Genomic DNA, 20627 nt, shown 5'->3' on the forward strand with positions numbered 1-20627 from the left:
AAGACTAGAGGTAGCCTACATCTGTGTGCTTCTAATGGGGACCCTTAAATAAACAACTCAAATGTGCACTGTAGCTTATGTGAAGTGTGAAGTGAAGCCCAATCTCAAGGTGATTTTGTATTGTAATGTTAATTGCCTGACAATGTGTGGCAATAACATGTAAAAAAACATTTTTTTTAATTATCTAACTACATCTATGAAACCTTCCTAAATACTTCTAGATCCGGGTGACTGCTCCTTGGCTACTATCGCAGTAGGTGGTAGGGTTTGAGAGTTTCCCTCATGACTTCTATAAACATCTCTGTCAGGACAATTTATGGCAGGGTTGCTAAAAGGCAAAAGTGTGTGTGTGTGAGTGTGTGTGTGTGTGTGTGTGTGTGTGTGTGTGTGTGTGTGTGTGTGTGTGTGTGTGTGTGTGTGTGTGTGTGTGTGTGTGTGTGTGTGTGTGTGTGTGTGTATATATATATATATATATATATATATACAGTATATATATATATATATCCACATAATTTCATGTATAAGAATCATTCACTTGATATTCCATCATTTTTTTGGACATGATGAAACTAGTGTCTGATTGAGTCAGAAAGCAGCATTAGCCTATAGGACCTAAAGACTAGAGGCTGAGGAGTTGAATCTGCACTGCAGCAGCCAGCACTGACCAGGAGTCAGATGTTCATCTCACTTCGTAATTGTAATCATTGGTGGGAAACTTGTAAAACTGATCCCGGAACAGTGCTCTGGAGTGAAGGTCACCCGACCCCACTCAGTCCAGCCCATGGATCAAGGGGGAAGTCCCAGCTCCAGTGGAAAGGCGGACAACCTCATCTGAATCTCCCATTCCCACTTCCAGAAGTTTCTCTAGCAGAAGGATAAATAGAGCTGGCGAGTGGAGGAAGTTACAGGCTACTCCCCAGGACACAAACTCAGAGAAGAAACCCTGTGAATCTGTGCCAGGTAAGGACCGGGGGGAGATCCACTGTCCAGAGATCTGTTTTCATGAAGGAATGCAGTGTGTAAAAGGGTGCTTTGTTTTCATGGTTTAAAGAAACAGTGCAGCATTTTCCCATTTTAGCCACTTTGAAATCTCAGGCTTTTGAAATGCATACTGTAGTGTCTATTTAACAGAATATTACCATTTGTCTTCAATGGAAAAAAAGAGCAAAAAAGTAGGAAATTAGAAGAGTTTCAAGTAGAACTGTTTTCATGAAACTTATACAAGCATGATGATGCTAAATCTTTGTGCCTGTTGCATGTCACTCCTTTTGATCGATAGAAAATCATGCATATCTATTACTGTGCATGTCTAATCATAATCGCAGTTATGGGAGTTAATCCGACGAAAATACTGTATAGTGTATATAGTCTGGCTTTATGGATTTATTTATTAACTTTATTAACTTTCCGTTCATCACTTTGGGAGTGGTGAGAGGTTCAAATCCATGGTCTGGAATGTGGGTGCTGCTCTACTGTGGCATAGCTGATTGGATGAAGGTTTTTTTTTCTGGGTGAGACACAGCCAATGAAGAAAGTGTAGCCTACGTGTCAGCTTGTGACTGCATGATGAGTAACTTGCAAAACAGTTAATATGAAACGTTTTAGCTGTGAAAAGTTAAAGCCTGAAAAGTGGGAGATAGGATGGAAAATGGAGAAAGCGTGGACATTGAATACAAGCATGTGTCTCCATAAGAGCCTGAATAATGTTTTCCTGCCTGCTCTATGGAGATTACCACATGCACCTCTTGTCTTTCAGAATGAAAACTGCAGACATCAGTATGAAAACTTTTGAAGGTATCCAAACATGATGCAAAGTCCTAATACTGCAGATATACTGATATAAAGATACAGACAACAAATCATGAAAGTCTCTATATTCAGAATGAGATGACAAGAGCAGAGGACTCAGAGATGCCAGTGTAGCTGACTAAATACAGCCTACAGTAGGCTAAGCATTTGGCCCATTGTTTGAACAAGTGATGAACGCCTGTCTGCTGACACTGTCACTTGGAAGAAGGATGCCTCGGAGCAGCTTCAAACCGCTATAAAAGTAACAAAGTAACCGTTACAAAGTAACAAAACCATTACAAACTAACAAAGTAAAGACTGTCTGCCACTCCAAGCCTAAACACAGAGAAAAAGAACGTGATAGCTTTTGTTTCCAAAACCTAACCAAACGATTCTCTTGGCTTAATAAAAGTGTGACAAAATGCAGCCGTGGAAGAGTTTTTACAGCAGTGAGGGGTGTCATGTTTCAACCACAAGTCCTCACAGAGCTTCACTCTGAGTGGGCGGCGTTCAGCTGCAGCAGCAGCACAACTGGCCGGGCCTCGCTCGGTCGCCTAAAACGTTCCTCAGCTTCACTGTGGGTTCAGCCAACCCTGTCCTGCTGCTGCCCACTTCAACGATCCAATCACAAGCTGTGTTGACATTTTCTTTTTCTAAATATGGAGGAATGATTGAACTAATATAGCTGACAACATATATTCATGTCACAACTTCACTCTAACAAGATGTTCTAAGAGACGCTCATTACATACATTACAACCAACACTGGATAAGTATCTTTAACTATCTGTCACTATTGTTCTTTCTTGCAGGCTGTTCTCGCTGCTGCTTGTGGAGACAGACAGGATGTGGGTGACTAGCGTTGCAGCTCTGTGTCTGCTGGCCCTTGTGGCCTCCGCAGAGGACAAGAAACTGAGCAGCCATGCGGCCATGCTGGCCGAGAACAGCGCCAACCTCGCTTTCAGGTTTGATATGTCACTGTCATTATTCATTATGTGATGTGAGAATACTGAACTGGATATTATGCTGATGGAATACTGTGACATTGCAACATAGAGATCCTGATGCTAATCTCTTTGAAATGCATGTTTTTTTTTGCTTGTACAAAATGTTGTTAATCTTCTCCCCCCAACATGTTAGAATGCTTAGAAAATCATTCTCCTTCTGATTTTTCGTCAGCCTCTACCACAACATGGCGAAGGAGAAAGGCACAGGCAACATCCTCATCTCCCCTGTGGTGCTGGCCTCCTCTCTGGGCATGGTGGCTCTGGGTGGGAAAGCCTCCACCGCCTCCCAGGTCAAAACTGTCCTCAGTGCCGACAACCTGACAGACGAGCATCTGCACGCAGGCCTGTCCGAGCTGCTGTCTGAGGTAACCACCACAGGAATAGTCTATGAAAGAATGCATTTCCAACCCTGACCTAGAGTACCAATTTACTAACCTTAACCCTAACTCTCCTACTAGACTCTCAATAGTTTCCACATGTTGCACATTGTCACAGTCTGTTCCACACTTTCAGGTCAGCGATGCTAAAAAACGTAACACTACCTGGATGATCAGCAACCGCCTCTATGGCCCCAGCTCCGTCAACTTCACCAATGCCTTTGTGAAGAGCAGCAAGCAGCACTACAACTACGACCACCTGAAGGTCAACTTCCGCGATAAGAAGACAGCGGTGAAGTCCATCAACGAGTGGGCGGCCAAGTCAACAGGCGGCAAACTGCCCGAGGTCACCAAGGATCTGCAAAACGTAGACGGAGCCATGATTGTCAACGCCATGTTCTTCAAGCGTAAGTAGATGATAAATGTCAGAAATGTAAAAAAAAAAAAAGCCTGATTGCTTTGTTCATCACTGGCTGTAACTGTCTTGAATGTGTACAGATGTGTAACTGAGTCTTCCATCATTTGCCCATTACAGCCCACTGGGATGAGAAATTCCATGAGACAATGGTGGACAACCGTGGTTTCCTGGTTACCCGCTCATTCACAATTGGAATTCCTATGATGCATCGCACAGGTGGGTGTCACCATCATTCTTACTCTTGATCTCAATTTGTCTAATTTTACAAGTAAACCACCAATGTTCCCTTGTCATTCCTACAGATGTCATCTTCTATAGATATCATCTTTTCATCTAATAAGCTTTTCAAAGTAGTGCAAACAAGATAACACCATAGGCCTACTGACTGTTCTGACTGTGCTCTGCAGGTCTGTATGACTTCCATGAGGACACAGAGAACCGTCTCTTTGTGCTGAACATGCCTCTGGGCCAGAAGCAGGCCTCTATGATCCTCATCATGCCCTACCACCTGGAGCCACTGGGACGCCTGGAGAAACTCCTGACCAGGACGCAGGTGGACACCTGGCTCAGCAAGATGAAGGAGACGGCCGTGGCCATCTCCCTCCCCAAAGTCAGCCTGGAAGTCAGCCACAACCTCCAGGTAAATGCTGATCATTTGGTCCATGTAGGACAGAAGACACGCCGCCTCATTTCAGTGCTTGCGACACTCTTGATGTCAAAGTCAGCGGGTTAGGGTTATGTCCAAAGATATGACGATATGAAGCTATGTCCTTCATGTTTTTTTAAATAATGGAATGTCACTTCAGGTAAAACTCAAACAAGGCCCTTGGTGGTTTAGTAATTATGCATCTTTTCCAACCTTTCTAGAAACATCTGGCTGAACTCGGCCTGACTGAGGCTGTGGACAAAGCCAAGGCTGACCTGTCCAACATCTCCGGAAAGAAGGGCCTGTACCTCTCCAACATCTTCCATGCCTCGGCCCTGGAGCTGGACACGATGGGGAATCCTTTCGATCCCAGCATCTTCGGCAATGAGAAGCTGAGAGACCCCAAGCTTTTCTACGTAGATCACCCCTTCATTTTCCTGGTGAAGGACAACAAGACCAACTCCATCCTCTACATCGGCAGGGTGGTCCGGCCCAATGGAGACAAGATGCGCGATGAGCTATAATGTTGTAAACTGTGATCGGTGGTTTGGTTACAGGTGAAGTCATGGCAGGAAAAAGTGTGTATACTGTATGTTCTGGTCTGACTGTTACCTCAAGAACACATTCCAATAGGCAATCTGTGGACTGAATATTTGAGCTTAAATAGTTAAACCCTCCCAGCGTCCAGGGAACACACTAGTGTATCAGTATGAATGAAAGCTGTTTGCTCTCTTAATAACGCAGAAAGACACCAGTATGTGCCTTAGTTGAGATTCATAAACAAATGACAGTTGGCACAGCAGACAGCATGCTTATAGTAAGTATGATTTCTCTCCCCCTCCCCCCCACTGGTATTTTCTGGTATTAGGTTAGGACCCATGTGTGTTTTCTTGTATTATCTTTAACGTTTAAAGCGAGAAAAAATATCTTTGCACAAGCTTAATTGTTTTACGTCTCACTCGCTCCCTCACGCCACTCTGTTTTGTTTGCCCCCCATCTGCACTGAATTGTTCCTCTGCAGCTGAGCTTGAAGTGGAAAGGTCAAAGGTGACAAATGACAGGTGATTAAAATATGCTCACCTGCCAGCCATAATATTGCTGTTATTTGTATTTTTCCCACAAGAACTCTGTTGGAATGGTGTTATTATGCGATAATGTGTCACTTTTTCAATAAAAACAATCAAATGGATCTGTGTGTGTTCGACTTCTTTCATGCAAACGGTTTCTGAATAGCGTCCAAACACACTTGGACACAATAGAATAGAGAATGTATCAGTGGATTGTGTGTTACTAGGCTCACTACAAAGTGAACATCTCAGAGGAAAAGGATAACAATCTTTCCAGTTGGCTGGAGGTCAAACAATCCTCCCAGGTCTGGAATGCAGGGATTCAACGACGATGGGTCCTTTTTTCCTCCCGAGGGAAAATAGCACCAGTCTGCAACAGGCACATAGTATCCACAACATTCCATGACAGACTTCCCCAACCCCCTCTAGTCTTTCAAATCATAAAGTCAGTGGGAGCTCAGTTGGGACGTCCCAAAGAGAGGAGTGGCAGATCTTGGAGTGCAGGGTCCTCATGGTGAGGGTGGGAACTGAATCTCCTACTCCAGCTCAGCAAAAGCTGGGAATAAAAATAATATAGCTTTAAAATCAATATTACGTTAACAAAAGAATCAAAAGGTATTTCATTGAGAATTATGTGAAAACTTTATATACAGTACAGCAGCATCATAGTATATTTTCTAGGCTATTTTTCTAGGTACTAGGCTTATCAAACTGATATAAAGGAATGCAACAACACTGCATAATCTTTAATCTCTTTCCTAAAAACGATGTGTTTCCTGCATGGGAAATGAATACAATTAATGATTACTGTTACATTAATGATTTCTGGGAGATTATTTTGGCACCATCTACAGGTTTCAACCTGTAAAGGATACACTATGAGGAAGGTCAAATGACAAGGGTGTTACAAATTAAGGGTTTATTACTTCATAATGCTGTATTTACATAGAATCTGAGTCACTTTACACCTCAGTAATAATAACATACATGACAAATAGGAACAACAATAAATTAATCTGGAAAAATAATGTAGGCTAGATGTTTCCAAATGACTTTTCTGTTCATTATTTTGTACACCAAGCATGAGTACAAGTGCTTCTATAGACTACTGAGATCATATGAAGGGATTGTCTTCAGAACAGATTGCCTGTTTGAAAAAACAATAAATGTTAAGAAAGGACCTAAATTCCTTTAAAGTTTCTGCTCTTTTTTTCAGCCGGGGAACAATATTTCACATTCTGAAATGAAATGCAGTGAAGCCATCCCCCCTGTTTTAGAAGTAGTCCAACATTACTCAGCACTCTTCCAATAAAATCCATTCAGCTCTATTCAAGTAACTTCTTCATCTGAACAAGAGATGGCGCACTTGAGAAGCATCACAGCTCTGAGACGCATGTGTGTCTGTGTGCTGGAACTTTGACTGCACTTGCCACACACTGTTATTATTATTTTATATAATGTGGAATGTTACAACACAACCAGTGGGACTCTTTGTATCTACATTACCTCACTCACTTATATATACAGTAATGACATCCTGTTCCATATGACCCCAGCCTCCCCTGCTCAATCTGACATGTGGCAATGAGCATGAGTGCATTGAAAACAGTGACACGTGTTGTTGCTAAAGCACATTATAATTCCAGTGACTATGAAGCTAAAGAGCAAAAGGTGTCAATTGTTGCCCAAGCTTGAGTGTTTAACAAATCAATCCCCCCCCCCTCTCTCTCTTACAAAAGCCCTCTCACTATTTTTACAATTACAAATATAGTGGCGTATCTCTCTTTGTGATGGTTATATACATATAACAGTACAATAGCAGCCTTTGCTCCACACTTTGGAGGGCTAATCTTACAGTATTATAAGAGTATATTATAGCCAACTAACAGTCTGACCTTCCTTCCCACAGCCCTATCCTGTCCAAGGGGGAAACCGTGTGCGCTTTGATGACAAACCGACAACACAATAATACCAGAAAAATTATATTTCCATTTTGAACTTCAAAACTAAAAGGGCATTCCGACAGGTGGACCTCTGGTTGCCCTAGAATATAGGTGACCACTCAGTGGTCAATGGATGCAGAGAGGAGTCCACTCAGTGGCCAATGGGTGCAGAGAGGAGTGAATGAGTGCATTCTTCACCATCCTTGTGTGGTACCGTCAGGAGGTACATAGGCAGGTAATGACAACACGACAACCCTCATTTAATTAACGCTGTCTCGTTCTGCTGCGCTGGCTGGCAGCAGATTAGCCAGACGACCGGCAAATCCTATTAAAGAGGTCTGCATTGAGCCACAGTGAGAGGAGCGGGTTGCGCTCTCTGTCCTCTGCCTGGCTCTTCTGCTTGTCCCACCTCTCTCTCTCTCTGTGGACGTGTCCACCATACGATCGTGCTTCCTCTCCTCTGGTTTGGTGTCTTTAACGTCTAGCCTCCTCCTCCTACTCAGATCTTGGGTTTGTCCACCGGCCTGTTGGCCTTGCGGAAAAGGGTCTTTATCTCCTCTGTCACCATCTCCTGCCAGTTGTCCCTAGTAAAGACGGAGAGTGGAGTCAGGGCTCTGCATATGACACATACAGAGGCGTTTCTTTGATTATCATGTTTTTCAAGCATAACACTGAAGCAGACACGGCCAACCAAACACAGACATGGGGACAAAAATGACAAAAGCATACAGTACCATAATGCGTGCAAAAAACAATAACAAATGCTGCCACAAAAACAGTAAAAAACTAGGAGAGTTCATTCTGAAAGTGAATGAACTGAAGGAAGAGGGCTTTTCCCAATCTGCTTAGAAAGAGGTAGACAGTGAGAGATTAATGAGATTAATGAGATTAATGAGAGCAGCAGCAGATCAAGGGAGGCAATCAGAATCAAGGTTCACATCCACAATAAAAGCCACAAAAGCACAACACAAGCCACAGCGGACTGACAGCCACAGCTACCTCTCCACCACAACAGCAGCTGGCATGCAAGTCTCTAATACCTCCTATGTTTGGACAAAGGTCAAGCCTTTTTCTCTGCTTTCTTTCTCCTGTACTCAGCTACAGCCTCAGGGTTCAGTCCGTGATTGTCTTCCCTGAAGTAACGTTCATATAGTGACAGTTTAATGGCAGGCGTCAGTCACATTATGATCAAATCACTCAAATGTATAATCCTGATCAATCAACTCTGAGGGTGTCAAATACCGCCGCTTCGACACGCGCCTTGTGCATCAGATGTTAACGCGCACGGTACCCTTGTGCGTCATACTTGCACACAGTTGGGGGTGAGGCACACGACAATGAGGGGGGTTGGGGACAGTGATGCCTTGGGGTTGGGGTGATGCACAGGGGGGGTGAGGGGGGTTTGGTGGTACCCACTTGGTTGGGGTTGGGGTTTGGATATGGTGTGGCTGGTTGGTGAGTGTGGCTGGATGTTGGAGGCTCCAGGGGAAGGGGCCGGGCCCCAGGGGGAAGGGGCTAGCGCTAAGGGGGAAGGGGATGCAACCCCCTCCCCACACTAGACAGCTGCAGCCTCCGATCCCACAGTAGAGGCTAGCCAGAAACCCCGGCCTCCAGCCTTGATCCAGCCTCTTGTGTCTCTGAATCCTCTGCCTGATTTCCAAGAAACCAAGGTACCACCATGCACGTTAACATCCGATGCACAAGGTGCGTGACAGAGCAGCAGTATTTGATGCCGTCAGAGTGAGCACGGGCTGGATCAATGCATATCTGACACCACTGGGTTACATAAGGGAGATTTTCACTTCAACTAGTTTGTTATATTAAAACCACTACAGGAAACAATGTGCTGTTAGTGTTGGTTATTTAATGAATCACAACTTTATTGTAAGTAACAGTGTAAAGTCTTACCCCGGTTTGATCTCTGGAGGTTTTGGCAAAGGCTTTGTGAAGTCTGTTTTCCCAACCAGCCAGTATGTCTCTTCAATGCCTTTACCCTGGGGGAAACACAACAACAACCACCCCTCATTCATTCCATATACAATGAATGTAATCTATTTCCAAAGACTGAGGTAAGACAATGTTGTAACCTGACCTTCAGCTCCGTCATGCCCCTGACATCTATTTTATAACCCTCATCGAGAGAATGAAGGATTTTCACAGTGCTCAAATTCACGTGGATTCTATAAGCTGGGGGGGGGGGGGGGAACAGAGAAGAGAAGACATTAGAACAAAACAGAACAGAAAACAATCCAACCAAACACGGCAGGGGGTGTATTATATATGAGGTACTCACGCAGCCCAGTGGATTCCATACGGGACGCAGTGTTGACGGTGTCCCCAAAAAGGCAGTACCGAGGCATGGTCAGACCCACCACCCCAGCTACACAGGACCCTGCAGGTACACACAGACAACAACATGAAGTCATCACCTGCAATAACAATTCTAAAATCAGGGAACTGATCACATATCCCTCTCTTTCCATTCTTCATCTGTCACAACACACTTAAACACTCTTTGACCTATTAAGAAAACACTTAAGTGTTTAGAACCTTCAATGGCACAATGCAAAATAAAAGCGTCCAGGGGATAGTGGCAAAAAGGAGAAGGGCCGAGAGTTTCTAGTTTTCTTTCCGTTTCTGTAGATTACACCTGCTCAGAAATCTGGCGGAATTGTAATCGATTGCCGATTGTAACCACACTGAATATGGGGGAGAAAGTTGCTAAGCTTCCTCCACAAGTACCTGCTGCTTCACTGGAGCACAAGGTGAATGATATAAACAGGGTGGATGAGGTTCTCTGGGAGCTCACCTGAGTGGATTCCTATGCGTATCCTGACGGGCACGTCGGGCATGTGGCGCATATGGAAGGTTCCCACTGAGCTGAGGATGTTCAGGGACATGATGGCGATCTCACCAGCGTGCTTGTTGCCGTTTCTCTTGGGCAGACCTGATGCCACCATGTAAGCATCGCCAATGGTCTCCACCTACAGAACATGAAGATATTTAAGTGCACCAGCAGATAATCACATCTCTTAATGCCTGTATATTGTTATAATCTCAGAGAGATGCTTCCATGTGCGATGCCATTAAATCAACTGATCGAGCAACAAAAGTATCAGTTGACTAAAACCGCAAGAACGAGGCATGCGGGAGGAGCCAGAGATCAGCACTGATTGATGAACCAGCAAACTGGTAGAAAATGGATGCATGAGACCTTGTAAACGTCGTGGTTGGCGAGCACGGCGTCAAACAGGGTGTAGAGGTCGTTGAGAAGGTCGACCACCTCGATGGGATCGCTGAGCGAGGAGATGGTGGTGAAGCCCACGATGTCACTGAAGTAGAGGGTCACCTGGTCAAAGTACTCCGGCTCCACTGAGGCTCCGGTCTTCAGAGCCTCCGCCACAGAGCTGCAGGCCAGGGGAGCAGAATAGTGATGAGGAGAGGATGAACCGAGTGGAGGGCAAACCCACCACTTTTCCAAGCCAATCAACTGTAGGCTATATCGTTACGATCCAAATTCAAAGCGTGGATTACAGTAACAAGTACAAGATATATACATTTTTAAAGAAAATAAATCACAATTTTACTAAAACTCCTCCTCCCCCCCCGTTAATGTTGTATCTCTTCTGGAAAATACCAACAAGTCCCTTGTTGTGATTTAATCACTTTATTTATGCCATGTTAAAGTAATGTCACTGCTCATGCTTAAATCATAGTAGTAAACACATTAGTTAACATTATTAACAAACATGTAGAACAACATTCATGCAGTTGTTGATGTGCATTTCACATTATTAATTGTAGTTAATGTTGTTATTTATGTTAATTCATGTTAGTAAATGCATTACTTAACATTTGTTGATAAACGCTTTGTTTTCTTGTCCACTAAATCACTGGAGACAATCAAATGTTCCATTCAGTGTGTGTGTGTGTGTGTGTGTGTGTGTGTGTGTGTGTGTGTGCGTGCGTGCGTGCGTGCGTGTGTGCATGCGTGCGTGCGTGCGTGTGCTAACTCACGGTGGGAGCATCTGGGACAGTAGTTTCTCGGTCCTCTGCTTCTCCACCTCCAGCTCCTCTGTTCTCTCTCTGATCAGGCTCTCCAGGTTGGAGCTGTACTGCTCCAGCATCCTCAGCATGGAGTCAATGATGTTGGTCTTCTTCCCCTTGTTGATTATCTTGAACTAGTTTGGGGAGGGGGGGGGGGTTTGGGGGTACAATCAATTGTACCAAAAGGGACTTTACTTTGGAGGAGGAGTCTCCACTTTCCTTACTGTAACAAGGGGATTGGCCGCATTTTGGCCTGTATCAGTGAACTTCAGGGCATATGGAAGAGATTTTTTTGTGGTGGTACTGTGATACAGTAGTAAACTACAACATACAGTCCACTTGACATAGAGTGTTAACGTATTAACAGCAACTGTAGCATTACAAAAATGCTGCAATTTATAAAAAAAATACTGTCCACAAAAAGATAATGGTGAAATTGGAGAAAAAATAAGTTTGATAAAAGAATTACTGTTTCAAAAGTTGATAAAATAACTTATTTGACAAAAAGCCAGTGTATAGTCCATAAAGCTAGGAATAATGATACTTAGCCTGAAAAGATGCTGAGGAGGCACAAACAGTAATGCAGAGGAAACCAGATATGACATTAAGATCGACCTCTATATTCTAAGTAAGCCCTGGCTAAGAGGGCACCACACCAGTAATCAAACTTTCACATAATAATTTGACACACTAGAAGCCCCCTCACTCAAGCATCTAAACATGTATTTAAATTATGGTAGATAGATTCAAAACCACAAAGCTAAACGCACACTTCCAAAACTCACCTGGTCGAAGATCTCATCGAAAGCTGGCCTGCGGTCAGGCTGCTCGCACCAGCACAGCTTCATCAGCTGGATGCATTGCAGGGGAGCCTGGTCTGGAGCCACGGTGGGGCGGCACATAGGAGGAGGCTTCTTCACCTTACGGATGATCTCTGGTGAGGGGATGGGGGCACAGGGCATGAGGTTCATCGTGTGTATAACATTATAATATGTGTCAGTGTTCTCACTCGGTGTTGGGTTCGAACTCAGTCACCTGGCAAAGATGGAAACACTCATTTTTATGACCCCCAAACACAAAGAGAGGAAGGGGGACGAAGAGGAAGGTTGATACAGCACTGTGTGTTTGTAGTGCATAAAACTGGATGGCATCTTGGGAAGCGGTGCATGGCAAATACATTGAATGTTAGTGACATCTTCCTTAAGTTGAGTTGCAGGCAGCCCAATCCACTTTGCAGAGTGCTGCAGGGATGATGTACTTTTGTAGGCCAACCTGGAAGTTGGCATCGCCCCCTGGGTTCCCTCGATGAAAAGCGAATGGGATTTTCCCATTAGATGTTGGATTATTGCAGGAAATAAATCTTGTTGCAAGCAAAAGTTTGACACTTAGCACTTTGTGTAATCTTGTGTAATATTCACAATCATAACTTTTGGAGCATAAATGCGATCGCCAGAAATTGTGATAGCCAGAAAACGCTTAAATTTGGTGTGTGTTCCTTTGTGAAGATTATCTTGCCGAACAAAACGTGTAAGTATCATAAACTTTTGTTAACCACAGACCTTATTTCAGGCATCTTTCCAAAAACCCATTCAAAAAGGACCATTAACTTTGAGACAAACACATTTCTGTGGTTTTAGGACTCATTTATCTACATCTCCTTCTTTGTGATTGGTCTCTACAGTAACAAGGGAAATAAGGAATAATGATGTTTACTTGGATTCACCCCATCAGTGCATCAGTGTAATATTTTGTACATTTGGTGTATATAGCATCTAAAAACTGTGAAGTCTTTTGATGCACACATCCAAAAGAACCTTCAAGACAGGTGCTGGAACGATAGAAGATGACATAAAAGAAAGAATAAAGTCTGCACACTATAGCTCATTTAATTTAGATAACCCACATGTGATGTCTTGAGCTACTACTGCTCTTCTTCAGACATTTTTGTCTTATTCATTATTTTGTGTATCTGCTCATTGTTGACCCCTACTGTACATACCCTCCGGAGGCAGACCCAGCATGCAGTAGGGCGGCCCTCTGACCACCACCTCTTGCAGTATGATGGAGAAGCTGTACACATCTCCCTTGTAGGTCCCTTTACGTGAGCTTTCCGGGTCCCGCAGGAACTCTGGTGCCGTCCAGTACAGATCTGAGTGGAAGAAGGTGTGGATTTTTTCCCAAAGCTAATAGTGTATGAATCTTCTTCACAATAAAGGTCCGACACACACTTCACACAGCCCTTCACAATAAAGGTCCAACACACACTTCACACAGCCCTTCACAATAAAAGCTTGACACACACTTCACACACAGCCCTTCACATACAGCCCTTCAGGGGGAAGAGGTTAGGGGGAAAGCTAGAAACACGAATGTGCAATGGGCACCAGCACAGCTCTTCCCCCACAAAATGTATAATAACATTTTGGAATGAGCCCCTGCCTTGGTTCAGACATGGGCCATGCAGATTACCTTCAGGTGGTGGTTCTTCTCTGGGAGCTTTCTGAGACTCCAGCAGCTCATTGAAGCCGTAGTCCGTAATCTTCAGGACGAAACGCCCGTCCACCACACAGTTACGAGACTTAAGTCTGCCATGGGGGAATTCTCTGTGGTGGAGGTATTTCATACCCTGGCAGGACAATAACACGTAGACAATTTTGTTGTTCATGAATAAATATCAGACTTTCTTTGGGTCACGATAGACACTGTTGGATATTTCTGTTAGTATAGATATAGATTAGATATACATTAGATATATATTTACATAGACCTGCATTCCTTTCCTGGAGTCTTACCCTAACGGTTAGGGTTAGGGCCTAACCCTATAACCATAACCATACTTGCCTAAACCTGACCCTTTTCCTAACCTTAACCTAACCCTACCTGCACTGCCCCAAAATTCAGCTTTTAACCAATTGGGGACACAGCTTTCGTCCCCAATTGCACAAGCCGTCCCCAATCATCTGGTGCGTGTCCCCAATTGTGGCTGAAGTAAACACACACACACACACACACACACACACACGCACGCATGCACGCACGCACGCACACACACACACACACACACACACACACACACACACACACACACACACACACACACACACACACACACACGTTTTTAAAATCGTTAAAAAAAAAAAAAACACACACACAGACACACACGCACGCAAAGTAAAGTAAGTGTAGCAAGTAGCAAAGCCTGCACTCTTTCATCATCCTGGTGTTCCCTCAGGTCACCTTAATGAGGTCAAGCAGAAGCGAGGACTTGAACATCCAGTCTAACTTAACGTCCTCGTTCCTCAGCAGGTCCTGCAGACTGCCCCGGGAGCAATGCTCCGTCACCACCGCGAACATCAGGCAGTCCGAGAAGAAACCCAGGAACGGGTTGACGTTCTCGTTTCTCAGGTCTCTCATCTGGGAAAGCAGATCGATAGGCCGGTTGCAGGGACAGAGGGAAAGGTGAGATTTACAGATGCCTGCTGTATAACTACTGCTAATATAATGAGGAATATGAAAAGGTGGTCCAGATTAGGGATGCACGATGTATCGGCAATCATATCAGTATTGGCCGATGTTAGTAATTTTTAAAATATATATATCGGTATCGTCCAAAATGTTCACATTAAGAGGAAACAATGCAGTAAATCTACGGGCCAAATGTTTTGTTTTGTTTTTTCAAATTCACAGTGTTTACATTTTCAGCATGTACAATATTTGATTACAGTACCATGAAAACTTGTTTTTCTTTAATACAGATCATATTGACATAGGTAAATATCAGTTATCGGCCATAACAGCAATGTTAATATCGGTATCCGCCAAAATTTTCATATTGGTGCGCATCCCTAGTCCAGATAGGAGATAATACAGTAGAGGTTTTGTCAGGAGTCAAGAAGTGTTTACCTTTGTGAAAATCTTGGTGGTGCTCTGCTTCACCTCCTTGAAGTGCCCCTCCTCAAATTTCTTCAGCCACACCCAGTCACCCTACAAGAACATCATCATCATTAAGATGGCGAAATCACCACCAAACATTTTCATGTCATTATTGTCCTTCACAGTTTTCATCAGTGATACTTACACAGGTAAATGTAGCCTACCTCGTACACAGCTATGTTGGTGGTTTCTTGAGTTGCTGTGTGAAAGCTGGCCACAGATCCTATACTCTTCTCCTCTATCACACTCTTAGACTGGTTCACATCCTCTGAAGTTATTTTCTGTGGGACATCAAACAATTGGATATAGTCTACATTTATACCTGCAGATCTCTATCAAGCTTTATAAAACATGAATACACCCAATATGTGAATACACCCACGATGTTGTCAAATAAATTGGTATCCCCCCCACGCACCCCCCTCCCCCTTAATGGGCATAATAATTGAAATACATTTGTACATTTGTAAGAATTAAGTTGCATGTTGAAACATTCCATTTGGAAAAATGTGCAAGAAGTCTCTCTCGCTCTCACTTTTAATTGATGTTGTTTAGCATGTTGGCCCTGGATTTAATTTACATGTATAAGCTATGACATCATTTCAACCCTCTGAATAATGTCAATTCCCAATGGATTTGGATACAAAAAAAGAACATCTACAGACAATATCATTAAGGTGCTAAAGTTGAATACCAATTAGAGACCAACAACTGTATGTTAAGTCCATGACTGGATGGTAGAGGAGTATCTTACCTTTTTGCTGAGTTGGGGGTTGATGAAAGTGAGATCCTCTAAGGTCAGGAGGATCCGATTGGGGCCCTTGACCAGCTGGATTTGCTGGATTCTCCTCCTGCCAACGAGATTGTTGTTCAGAAGAGATCACTACAATCCAATGGCAGCGGGTTTCCCAAAACTATCCTAGTTAACAGAAAGATAATCCTTGGAGCAAAGATAATCAACCGAGCAAAGAGTGTGAGAATCTATTGCTGCCTCCTGTTAGAATCTGGTATTGGCAAGATGGTAGGTGGATGTAAGATAATTGAGTCTAGGCGCCATGGCACACCAATCAAACATTCTCCAACAACTGCAAAACAAAAATGTTGCTAGTTGTTGGAGAATGTTTGCTTGGTGTGCCATGGGCAAACACAGACAAACAAGGATGGAACATGTTGAATCATCTCCAAACATCTCCAAACGAGGACAGACAGCCATGGCCCACCAAACAAACATCAGTGTTTGTCTGTATGGAGAATGTTTGATTGGTGTGCCACGGGCTTTAAAGGAACAGTTAACCCACAAATGAAAATGCTGTCCTCATCTACTCACTCTCATGCCAGTTGAAACACAGGTGAATTTTGTCCATATAACACACAGGGAGGTTGCCAGAATGACTTGAAAGAAAACCAGTCCCCACTGACTTCAGTTGTGCTGTACTGAAGTCAATGGCGACTGCTTTGCTCTCGAGTTGTGCTGGCGGCACAGTGAGAGGTGAGTAGATGACAGAATTGTAATTTTTGAGTGAACTGTTACTTTAAGATATTAAGACTAGGGCGAGTGAATGGGGATTTAGAATGTGTTCAAAAATATTTTGAGATACATTATTTCAACCCCTTCTCACTTTCAGTAGTTGCCATTGTCAACAACAGGGAGGCCCCATCTCTTTTTCAAGAACTCAACTCTTTTTTTTAAGCGTTCAGAGGAGCCTTGGTTAGTGATCAATAGGACATGCCTTTGAAAATCCTCAGCCATCCACTCAAAGCATCTTCCCAAGAGGATCATCTTTCCTCCCTTTATCAAAGGTCATCGGTTCAATGCCTGGGACTGGCAGGATAAATCTGAGTGGGGAAAGTGAAAAAGGCAGTGCTTGCCCCTCCCTCATTACTGGCACTACTGGCATTACTGGCACTGAGGTGCCCTTGAGCAAGGCCCTTAACCCCAACTGCTCCAGTGGAGCTGCTCAGTGGCCAGCAGATCAGACTGGTTGGTCAGCTTCCAGGTGTGAATGTGTGTGTAAATGTGAACAGGGCGCTCCTGAAGAAGAGAGCATTGCTCTCAGTGAGACTCCCCCTGTATAAATAAAGGTAGAAGTCTCCCATTATCTTTACTCCATAGATGACCTCTGTGCTAACTAAGGGTTAAGTTTAGGGAACATTCCTCTTCTCAAGTGTTCATCCCTCCACTAGGCCTACTGTAGGAGTCACACCAACTTGGATTGAATGAAGGCTTGTTCAAAAATATCAAATCAAATCTCTACTTATGTTAGGTGGAGTAAGGTGGAGATGGGAAACAAACACCATGCTTCATCTCCAAATTCACCCTGTTTCTACAGAGATAGTCTGGCAAGACTAATATCCACAGTCTGTACCTTATATAAAGAGATAGACCGAGCCCTCCTAGAGCCAGAGTGAAGATGACAACGAAAACCACGATGACAGTGGTGATCTCCACACCTGGGGGTGACAACAGCACACATGAGACGGCGGGACATGCAGATTGTGGATGAATACCAAGAGATATGACAAGCACCATCTGTCAAACCCATCCAAGCAAACATGCAAAGACATACAGACGCCAAATCCAGGTGTGTTACCTCCACTGCAGATAGTGTCGGGGTCGAACCAGCAGCTGGAGTCTGAAGCCGGAGCACTTCCCCCTGGGAAATTAACGGACCTCCCAGCAAAGAGAAGCATTTCTGAGGTCAGATCCACAACGTAGACCTGGTACAGCTGGCTCCCCCTGCTGTCAGAGTCCAGGATGACATAGGTGGTGTCACCTTCCCCCCCAGCGTCCACCCTGATCTTCTGGTTGAAGCCGTCGAAGGTGATGTTCCTTGTAAAGTAGGCCACGTTGGAGCCTGACAGCCGCATGCCGGCTTTCCTGGCATTGTCAATGGACTTGGCCATCAGGTATATGCTGTTGTAGATGGTTCCGAACAGAGGGTTCACCTGCAGGGTAAAGGGAGCAGGGGCACATGAGACAGTGTGAAGAGGGATGAGGGACTGGGGAGGCATGATAGGCTATCATAAGTAGCCTATATTATTAGCCCATATTATGAGTATATTGTATATTCTACCTTAGTGTTCTGCTCTAAACAGTCATTTCTAAAATTTAAAGCAATGATAAGAAGTCAAATGTTTCAAGGTGTTGGAGTGATATGGACACCTCACTGATTGATAAGGAGACATCATGATACTGAGTATATGATGTGTTAGATCTCAGTGTGAGCAGAAAAAGGGGATTTCTCGAATAAATTCTGTGTAGCCTACATGTGGATTGGAGCAGGGATGATAAAAGGCAACCGAAAACTCAATTCTTGTTTTTAGCTATTCATATACTGTACCGATACCAATATACCAATGCATAGCCTATATACCAATACCCATTACATAATGCACAATATACAATATACAAAGGGTGCTTTTCAACTCATTTGAAAACAAACTTCATGTAGCGGAGGAGGCTGGACGTTTTCCTGGTAAAAAATCTTGCATGCTCTTTGGACATACAGTAATGGTTTACAATGACACTAAACAAGAGAGATGCCCCCCCCCCCCCCCCCCCTATGACAAAAGGCTAAAAAGTGGACCCATCCCAGAGTGCAGTCACAATATAAGCAGGCACCAGGAAGTGCAGGTGGACTCCTGCTGCCACTCTGGACCAAACAAAGCACAACTCTCACAGTATGTGTGTGACCCGTCTGAACACGTTCACCTGCTGCGGCTCCACAGCTAGGGTCAGTTCCCCTGTGCTCTTTGCCACGTCCAAAGCCTCGTTGAAGGACGTGAGCTCCGAGGCCACGGTGACGGTCAGCACGGCGTCGTAGGCCTGTCTCAGCCGGCTGTTGTTTTGCAGGGGGAAGTAGGAGACGTTGGTGTAGGGCAGGCTGTACAGGAGGGTATCGTAGGGCAGGAACACGTACTGCCCCCTGGTCAGGCCCATAGCCTGTGCTTTGAGGAGAAAGGCCGCCTGCTGCTCCCCTCCAATCAGGACCGAGTGCATGCACATGATGATGACTGAAACAAAGACACATAACTGTGGGAAATATTGATGCTGTATGTATGTATGGACTGTGTGTATGGAGTGCACTGTCACAGTCACACACACTTTGATATCATATCATGTGGAGGAATGTAGGCTACTGCAGTTATTGTTGTGACTAGTCAGATGCATCTAAAGTGACAAATTGCCCTCTAACATGTGATCATGTTCTCATTGGCTGAAGCCTGCTGTAGGACAAAATGGCTTCCTCCTGGTCAGCTGGCTGAGAAATAAGCCGATGCCTATTAGAGGAAGTGTGCAGCTGGGATGAGGCACTGTGCTGGAAACAGAAAGACTTGGGACTTTTATTTTGCAAGTCTACAAGATAGTGTGCTCGCCTGTGATGTTTCACATACTCATGATTTGATTCAACTGTTTCATAACTTAATACATGGGGCTATATTCTCCAGGAGTCAACTCCCCATCACCGAATCTCCTCACTGCAAACACTAATGAAAAACTACTTATAATTAGGCCATTAATATCCCTATATAGGGACTTAAGGTGTGTCTGTGATCCTCAATCGTGGGGTTTATAGTGAGCTTAGACTGCTTCGAGTAGATTGCTATCTCTTATGGAATCAATATATCTGTGATCTTATCTATTTTTCGTTACAGCATGGTAACCATGGTAACCAACTGAATGTAACATGAGCACAGACTCACCCTTGATGGCTCCTGCAGCCTGGATCCTCCTCAGTGTTGTCTCCACCTCGGTCTCGTTGATACCAACAGGTGTAACCAGGCCAACGGGGAGGCCCCTGCTCCTCAGGGCACTGGCCACTTTACCCGCGGCATCGATCCACATATCCTCATTGGACGAGACCACGGCGGCGTTGGCCCACCTGAAGTGTCTCAACACGGTGAACAGCACTCGAGCGGGAGACGGCAGCGTCCTGGCAAAGGTCGGGTATCCGAGGACGCGGTCCAGCTCGTAGTTGACACAGCCGTAGGAGAGGAGGGCCTTGTCCCAGTTCTTGGCCAGCAGCGAGGCCGCGTTACAGTATCCCGGGTTGGCGGGGCCCACGAAGGCGTCCGCCATCTTCTCATAGTAAACAAATGCGGTGAGAGCCTTGGAGGTCTCGCACGGCTCCTGGAGGAGGATGAAGTCCATGTTCAAGCCCAGGTCCAGACCGAGGTCTCCGTTTATCCTGCCCACGGCCAGCCGGGCCGCGGCGGCAGGCAGCGCCCTGGAGTAGACGGGGTCGCAGTTCCAGGGGCCCAGGACCCCCACTTTGAATATTAAACAGCGGACACAGCACGGGAACGTCAACACTCCGAAGACGACCCATAACAGAAAGTTATAAAATGGCAATGTTGTAAAAGTGTGTCTACTTTTGATTATGGGCAGGCACGGATGGCT

The 20627-nt window shown here is 44.6% G+C and overlaps 2 protein-coding genes across 2 annotated transcripts in view; one reads left to right on the forward strand and one right to left on the reverse strand.

Annotated features, from left to right (window-relative positions):
• The first annotated feature begins 874 nt into the window (after positions 1-874).
• On the forward strand, positions 875-5408 carry serpinh1b (serpin peptidase inhibitor, clade H (heat shock protein 47), member 1b). Its single transcript, XM_083637274.1, has 8 exons — positions 875-960; positions 1757-1794; positions 2601-2753; positions 2968-3160; positions 3309-3579; positions 3708-3806; positions 3998-4230; positions 4458-5408. Exons 3-8 carry the CDS (start codon positions 2635-2637, stop codon positions 4758-4760), a joined length of 1218 nt encoding a protein of 405 aa, XP_083493400.1. The 5' UTR covers positions 875-960; positions 1757-1794; positions 2601-2634; the 3' UTR covers positions 4761-5408.
• Positions 5409-7745: 2337 nt separating this feature from the next.
• The window catches only part of gucy2f (guanylate cyclase 2F, retinal), a gene marked incomplete at both ends in the record, with an annotated part of 12927 nt that continues 45 nt past the window's right edge, over positions 7746-20627 (reverse strand). Inside the window, 18 exons of the mRNA XM_083637937.1 lie at positions 7746-7830; positions 9155-9240; positions 9339-9433; positions 9540-9638; positions 10056-10230; positions 10461-10653; positions 11264-11427; positions 12079-12227; positions 13293-13442; positions 13763-13919; positions 14531-14707; positions 15197-15277; positions 15391-15507; positions 15981-16077; positions 17593-17677; positions 17818-18172; positions 18939-19240; positions 19931-20627. The exon at positions 19931-20627 is cut by the window's right edge and continues 45 nt beyond it. Coding sequence (XP_083494063.1) covers positions 7746-7830; positions 9155-9240; positions 9339-9433; positions 9540-9638; positions 10056-10230; positions 10461-10653; positions 11264-11427; positions 12079-12227; positions 13293-13442; positions 13763-13919; positions 14531-14707; positions 15197-15277; positions 15391-15507; positions 15981-16077; positions 17593-17677; positions 17818-18172; positions 18939-19240; positions 19931-20627 — 3264 coding nt within the window. The remainder of the gene's footprint in view (positions 7831-9154; positions 9241-9338; positions 9434-9539; positions 9639-10055; positions 10231-10460; positions 10654-11263; positions 11428-12078; positions 12228-13292; positions 13443-13762; positions 13920-14530; positions 14708-15196; positions 15278-15390; positions 15508-15980; positions 16078-17592; positions 17678-17817; positions 18173-18938; positions 19241-19930) is intronic.

The sequence above is a fragment of the Poromitra crassiceps genome (assembly GCF_964638095.1).
Source record: "Poromitra crassiceps genome assembly, chromosome: 5".
Lineage (NCBI taxonomy): Eukaryota > Metazoa > Chordata > Actinopteri > Beryciformes > Melamphaidae > Poromitra > Poromitra crassiceps.

Excerpts from the sequence above, each read along its gene's own strand:
- serpinh1b (XM_083637274.1), top strand. The coding sequence starts at position 2,635 with ATGTGGGTGACTAGCGTTGCAGCTCTGTGTCTGCTGGCCCTTGTGGCC. Across the intron at positions 3,580-3,707 it reads CAACGCCATGTTCTTCAAGC|CCCACTGGGATGAGAAATTC; the intron begins GTAAGTAGATGA and ends TGCCCATTACAG. Across the intron at positions 3,807-3,997 it reads TCCTATGATGCATCGCACAG|GTCTGTATGACTTCCATGAG; the intron begins GTGGGTGTCACC and ends TGTGCTCTGCAG.